Source organism: Tarenaya hassleriana, unplaced genomic scaffold, assembly GCF_000463585.1.
Source record: "Tarenaya hassleriana unplaced genomic scaffold, ASM46358v1 Cleome9, whole genome shotgun sequence".
Lineage (NCBI taxonomy): Eukaryota > Viridiplantae > Streptophyta > Magnoliopsida > Brassicales > Cleomaceae > Tarenaya > Tarenaya hassleriana.
In genome coordinates this window covers 55,386-62,973 of record NW_010971389.1, presented here as the reverse complement: position 1 = coordinate 62,973, position 7,588 = coordinate 55,386, and the positions used below count along the sequence as shown (strand labels likewise).

The 7,588-nt window shown below is 29.8% G+C and overlaps 1 protein-coding gene across 1 annotated transcript; it reads left to right on the top strand.

Annotated features, from left to right (window-relative positions):
* Nucleotides 1-3,498: 3,498 nt before the first annotated feature.
* Nucleotides 3,499-7,355, top strand: LOC104803490 (receptor-like cytosolic serine/threonine-protein kinase RBK2). Its single transcript, XM_010527422.1, has 7 exons — nucleotides 3,499-4,039; nucleotides 4,125-4,379; nucleotides 4,666-4,823; nucleotides 4,953-5,032; nucleotides 5,134-5,269; nucleotides 6,060-6,209; nucleotides 7,127-7,355. The coding sequence occupies exons 1-7, from the start codon at nucleotides 3,838-3,840 to the stop codon at nucleotides 7,268-7,270; spliced, it is 1,125 nt and encodes a 374-aa protein (XP_010525724.1). The 5' UTR covers nucleotides 3,499-3,837; the 3' UTR covers nucleotides 7,271-7,355.
* The last annotated feature ends 233 nt before the right edge of the window (nucleotides 7,356-7,588 follow it).

Genomic DNA, 7,588 nt, shown 5'->3' with positions numbered 1-7,588 from the left:
ATCTAGGAAACATTGAAATGTTTGAGCAGAAGTACGCGTCTAGCATTCCTTCTTTTCTGTGAAGAAGAAGATGAGAAAACTATGATAGAACGTTGTTTGTGAGAGACAAATCAAATCGATTAATGAAAGTTGAACATGAAATAATATCAAAATAAATACATTTTAAAGATGTTGAATAGAAAAATCAAATCGATTTAGGGGGAAATTTATACAGAAAGGCTGCTAATGAGCTAATATATCAAGATAGACCCAATTTCTTTCAATTCGGCCCATGGGCTTTCAGTTGGGCCTCAAGGAAACGAAATACAAATTAAACCCTAGAAGTTAGAAATTTCTACTTTACAGTTCAAGACCGCTTTTATACGTGTGAATATTCATATGATTACGATGGAATTAGGTCCAAATATTCATGTTCAAATGAAGGTCTACATACATCAAAATCTAGTTCACCTTTTTTTTCCCATTCTAACAGATTTATTCTCCATTTATAGAAAAAATCCAATAAAATTTTTACTGTGATTCTTCACCGATTTGAATTTGTTACAAATTTCGAAAGAGATAACGTAAAATTTAAATAAGTGAAAATGAAAAATATATTCAACCGACCCTAAATAAATTTGGAACTAAGGCGATTTGATATTGATGATGTTGATTCTTCACCGAACAACCTCGTGAGAGATGCAAAAGTAAACATTCTTGCAATTTGCAATGCATGCGTACTTCGGTAACGGTAAAATCCCTTTAATATATACATATATTACCAAAAACTCTAAGTTGTCAAATCTAATATGATAGGGGTTATCTTACATATTTTGTGTTGATGTGAATATATATGAATAAAGAATTCATCTATTAAATCACTGATTGATTATATAAAGGTATGTTGTATATGTCTAACCACCATTGGTAATCTTTACATGCAAATTGTGAATAACACACAAAAAATATTTTACTATTATTAAAAAAAATTCGAATTAAAAGAAAGTGTAGGCTCCTCTTGTCGCTGTCTGTATTATTAAGAATCAACACTCGGAGCTCGTGAAGAACAGAAAAACGTCGCCGTCTTAAATGCTTTTTTGAGTTGTTTTTCGTGCTCTTTTATATGTGTGTGTACGTGTATATATACACAAATATTTATGTATATGTATAAATGCGTATATATAATGCTTAATTTATTTGTGACGGAAGTTATTTTCATGTCTTTTTTCTCTATCACCATATGTCACTGAAACGCTATACTCCACAGTGGATTCTCCAGTTATTTTGTCAATTTAAATTCTATTATGAAATTTTTTATAATATATGGGTAACCCTTTTCGTATTTTAATTTATTTACCATTGGAGACAATGCATTTCATATTACGTGGGGCTGTCTATATGGTTCTCTGTTTGATTTACATTTTTTTCTTTCTAAAATCGAATCATATGTGTATTTTAATTTGTAACCGGTTTTAATCAACGGATATAAAAAAATTATTATTCACGAGAATCTTTAAAAAAAAGTGAAATCATATATCAATTCACGAATTTGTAGAAGAATCACATATAAATTAAATCTTTAAAACTACCATAAAATTAAATTTTAAATTTTTAAACGATTCTCAAATACCACAGAGGTTTTTTGAGAAGAATTGGTGTATTTTTTTTAATTTTTTTTTTAAAATTGATGCATTTATGTGAGATCTTTTTATAAGTTTTTCTTTTTTGTTGAAGGGTAAAGTCCTTTTTATAAGTTCGTATATTAATATGTAATTTTCTCTTTAAAAAAATTAAATATTAATCCAAATTAAGATAATATATAATCAAAACGTATGGAAGTGAAATTAAATCGACATGAGCCCGATTAACGATTATTTTTAATTGTTTTTTTTAAGTTTAAGTAAATCGTTATCTCCCAACGAACCAAATATTATATGAAATTCAAAGCATAAACCTCAAGCTAATAAATCCAAATTAAGAAAATGATTAACAACCATGATTCCTATAACATATTATCTCCATGGGATTAAGTAAACTGTTCCATTCACTCGTTCGATCACATTAGTCAGTACGCAGTCATGGATAAAACACGAAATATGGACGCCACGTGTCGAGATAATGTTCATTCAAATCGGTCGGGCCGGTCCGCATAAGATTTAAAAGAAACCTCTATAATCAACAAATTAGGGCGAACCTTTCGTATTTGAATTCGGTTTAAGAATGGTTCGATTTGATTTTTTTCGGTTTTATAAAAATATATACCGATTATTATTTAATATTCATCTCGGTTCGATTTTAATTCCAATTGGGTTCGGTTTCGATTTTTATTAAAAAAATAAAATTTCTTAAGAAATTTATGATTTTTTTAAAATTCGGGTGGATTTGATTCTATTCTTATTCAAATAATATCGTTAGTAAATTTTAAACAATTCAGATTAGAAAAAAAAAAATATCATATTTTTCGGTATGGTTAAATTGGGAAAAACCGTACCAAAATGGGCATCTATCGTTAATCATTTGTTTTCCATTTGAATGATATTTTTCGTAATAAATATTGCCATGGAACGATGTGGACCAATCACCTTCAGACACTCGAATTATGAAAGTAAATAAGACAAAGAGAAGACGATGACTACACAGTTGAACTGAAACTGAAACATGTGTTGCCTCTTCACCGGTTCGGGTTGGATAATATTGCTTTCATCCGTAATATTATATATATAATGTGAATTGAATATATTCATCATTACGATGCAATTATGGGATACATATAAAAAGTACAACTACCAATAACTATGGTTAATGAGATATATTTCAGAATTCAGAGAAATAAATATTTAATCGTTTACTATTTATAGAACCGTTTGTTTTTTTTTTTGGCACAAATAGTACCATAAATAAATATATACGCATGTTTTGTTCCGGCGTCGTTTTCAACTTTTCATGCATTAATTTAGGATTTGAAGAAAAATAATTCACGTTTTAGATATTTTTTTTTTGTTTCTAAATAGATGTCATTGCAGATTTTGTATCTAAACTTTTTAAAATAATTCTCAATTATACCCTTAATTAAAACTAATCAATTCCAATTTTAATAAAAAACAATTCCCAATAATACCTTTAATTAAATAAGGATATATATGACTTTTTATATTTCTTTAAAAAATGTGAAAAAAATCTAAAACATCAATTATTTAAAAATGTAGGGAGTAAATCTTAAAAGAAACTATCAGATCTGTGATAATAAATATAGCAATATGCTCTAGATTCTTCAAAAACCAACTGGTTTAAATATAATTGATCCCTGAAATCGCAAATAAAGAAGCGATCTATTTCTTAACCTATTATTAAAATAAAAATAAAATTAATATGATGGGTCCTAGAATTTTCACAAGAAAAAAAAAAATCCTAATTGGATATTGTGCGCGTTAGGCCTAGGGACTTGGGATGAATTTGGAGTATACCTAACCATGGGTTTCACTTCATCAAGCAAAATATGTTAGGCTTGACTCTTCGATATAACATCGAATTCAATGTCCATAGAGAAAAAAAAAATCTTTTTTTTTTGTTACTGTGTTTGGTCAATGCCTTTTTTGGTTGTACATAAATATTCAACCGGTGAACAATAAAACCACACTTATCGTATGCCAAGTGGATTCCACAAGGAATCAAGACCAATTTATTTGTTTTTTTGCCCTTTTTTCTTAATTTGTTTTGTGTATCCAATCTCCTTCTGTTATCTGTTTTTCAAGTTTCTATTACTATATATTACACATTTACATTCCTCGAGCTCCTCCACTGTTGTTTGTCTCTCTCGTAGGTTTCGTTTTTTTTTTCTTCGCTGTTCCACCCAAGAAGATGAAGTACATTCGAAGCAACAGCTTCAAACGCATCTTCTCCTTCAAAAGACGCAATTTCAATCCCGAATCCGAGATCGAAGATGCTGTAAAAGCCGACAAGTTCTTCGAGGGTAACCAAGAAACGGATCAGTTTCAGAGACCCACTTGGAAATGTTTCTCCTTTGAGGAACTCTCTGATGCCACCGAGGGTTTCAGCCCAGGTTCTGTCTCTATATCACTTAATGACTGTCTGAAAAGATTTCCCCTTTTTTTGTTTTTCTCTCTCTAAATGGGTTTTCGTTGCAGAGAATTTGGTGGGGAGAGGAGGGTTTGCAGAGGTGTACAAGGGGGTATTAGGGAATGGAGAAGAGATTGCTGTGAAGAGGATAACGAGGGGAGGGAGAGAGGAGAGGAGAGAGAAAGAGTTTCTTACGGAGATTGGGACAATAGGACATGTCTCACACCCTAATGTCTTGTCTCTTGTTGGCTGTTGCATCGATAATGGTCTCTATCTTGTCTTCCCCTTCTCTTCCAGAGGATCTCTCGCTTCTCTTCTACATGGTAATCCCCCCCAGAATGCATAATCTTCATAAAGATGCAAACTTTCTTCAAATTCTTGGATGTTTTTGGCTCTGGGTCTTTCTCATTTTTTGACAAGTTTAAAAATTTCGCTGTTTCTGATCTTGGGTTCGTCTTAGTTTGCGAAACACTTGAAGAAAGGTCCATAATTTGAGCTGAATCTCCCTCTCTCTCTCTCTCTCTAGAAAGTTTTCCCTTCTTGATCCTGTTTTTTTTTAATGAAATTCTTTGTCCTGCTTGAATGAAACATGTTGAGAAATGATTTCAGATGAAAACTCGAGACCTTTGGAATGGGAAAGAAGGTACAAGATAGCCATAGGGACAGCAAAAGGGCTTCATTACTTGCACAAAGGTTGTCAGAGAAGGATCATCCACAGAGACATTAAATCCTCCAATGTCTTATTAACCCAAGATTTTCAACCTCAGGTTTTATATAATTTTACCTTTTTCCACTTTTTATATAAAAAAATTACATCTTTCATATAATAATAATAATAATAATAATGATACAAAGTCTTGACCCTGACTCTGTGTTTGGCATGTGGGTTTCTGTAGATATCTGATTTTGGGTTGGCAAAATGGCTTCCTTCTCAATGGTCTCACCATTCAATTGCACCAATTGAAGGCACATTTGGGTATTATCATATAATAACACAATCTTTTCATTTTCTTTTTTGGGTTTTCAATAATTTTCATGAAATTGAATTTTTTTTAATTATGAAAAAAACGCACACAGGCACTTAGCACCAGAGTACTATAAACATGGGATTGTGGATGAGAAGACAGATGTGTTTGCATTTGGAGTGCTGTTGCTTGAGCTCATTTCTGGTAGAAAACCTGTGGATGCTTCTCACCAAAGCTTACACTACTGGGTATTTCTCCTCATCCTTTTTTTTAATTATTATTATTATTATTATTATTATTATTATTATTATTATTATTATTATTATTATTATTATTATAATATAATCATATTTTGCTTCAACTAATTTTCGATTATATATAGAATAAATACTGAATAAAATCTCATATACCCACTAAAAAACGGGAAAATCCATAAAATTTCTAAATCTGCAAAATGTTGGAAAACTAATTATTAGAAATAAATTTGTCTAGTTAAAAGTTTAGAAATTAATTTTCCACCAATTTATAAATTTAGGATTTTAAATGGATTTTACCCTTCAAAAAACATACTTCAAGTCCGATTCTCAAAGCTTCAGCTATTATTATGCGTGAATTTCCATTTCAGTTTTTTTTTTGTTTTTTTTCTTATTGTTAAGACCAAAATTAATCTATATAAATAATATAGAATCTAGACCTTAGATATGCAACAAACATAGATTTTAAATTCTATATTTTATAAAAAAAAATAAGAAAAAGAAAATCCAGTGATTCAATGCTCCATATGTAACAACAGACATATTACTATTATTTTTTCCCATCGGTCCAAATTAGCTGAACTTAAGGGCGTTAATTAATATTACTATTATTTTTTCCCGTCGGTCCAAATTAGCTGAATTCAAGGGCGTTCATTAATAATTTCAAACCATATGTTACAGTTTAAATTAATAAGAAATCACATGATGCATTCGATTGTTATTGGAACAAAAACATTAATTACGTTATCATAATGAATTCAATGCGTGTGGTTTACGTAAACAGGCGAAACCAATATTAAAAAAAGGGGAAATAGAGAAAATTGTGGATCCAATGCTCCAAGGAGAGTTCGATGTTCATCATCTTCATCGTCTCGCTTTTGCTGCCTCTTTATGCATCCGTTCTTCTTCTTCATCTCGACCTTCCATGATCCAGGTGATATATATATATATATATATATATGCATGTATATATATATGTTTTTTGTTTTGTCGTATTTTGAAAATTTTTTACATGACATTTTTCCAAATCATTTTCTACAAATTATTAATTAAAAAATATATCTACACTCCTAATACTCTACTAGGGTTTGGTTTTTGATACTTAGAACGTAGTAATTAATATTTAAGAGTTGTTTTGTTTTATTATACGTACAAAAATAGTTTTTTTTTTATAAATTATAACTTTAGATGGCAGCTTCTAATTTATCGAAAAATAATAGTCTTTAACCTTCTTTTTTTTTTCACTTTCAATCCACGCAAGAAGTAGATGTTAATTTAGATTATTTTGAGATTATGATAATTAATAATTATTATTCATAATTAGGGATGTCGTGGTCAATGATTACTCAAGGTTCGCTTCAGTTTGCTCATCAGCTTCACGACCCACAAGTGGAAGTGTCGTAAATTAGTGCACATAAATTTATCTCTTTATTAATAATTCACATATTTTACACCTTTATTTTATATTTCAGAACAAAAACATAAATTTATTTATTAGCGTCCGGATTGCTTTCTCAAAAGTTTGACTGTTCGGTTTTATATATATACACACACACACGCTTGTGGTGTTTGGTAATGAAAATTATGTTTCTTTTTTAAATTAAAGTAAACAAGTAAATAATATAAGTTATACATAAAGCGAGAAACAGGCAAACAACTATTATTCCATAATGATAAGACCCTAAAAAAAGATGATTCTTCCTAACTTTGTAATAAATTCAATAAAAAAAAATATGATCCAAAAATACCTTTTCCAAATCATGGATATGTTTTACAAATATTTTAAATATTGTATTTATTTTATTTTTATTGGATAAATCAGTGGGTCAATATTATTATTATGTGTTACAGGTTTTGGAAGTGCTTCAAGGGGGAGAGATAGAGAGAGAGAAGTGGAAAATGGCAGAGGAAGAGGAAGAAGAAGAGAAGGAAGAGTTTTGGGGTTTGGAAGATTTCGATTCCTCTCTTTCTAAAGAATATTCTCACAGTCGTTAGATATTATGTCGTAACATCTCCAAAATCAATTTTTGTGTATAAAATATCTACTTTTCAAAACTTTTATTTAGTTGTTTTTGGTATCGTCCGTATATATGTCAGCATACACCAAAAACTAAATCTTTACATTAAAAAATCTCCATTATGATGATAACAATATATATATATATATACACACTATTAGACGCTTTTGAACATATTGTACGAATCAAATTAGTTCGAACTATATGATCTACACAAGAAAAGTTGTATAGAAATAATAAGAATCCATTCTTAAACGTGTATTTCTTACCAACTCCAATAATAATATGGTAATTT

Coding starts and splice junctions, on each gene's coding strand:
- LOC104803490 (XM_010527422.1), top strand. CDS start 3,838: ATGAAGTACATTCGAAGCAACAGCTTCAAACGCATCTTCTCCTTCAAA. Junction 4,824..4,952: donor CCCAAGATTTTCAACCTCAG/GTTTTATATAAT, acceptor GGGTTTCTGTAG/ATATCTGATTTTGGGTTGGC. Junction 5,033..5,133: donor CCAATTGAAGGCACATTTGG/GTATTATCATAT, acceptor AAACGCACACAG/GCACTTAGCACCAGAGTACT.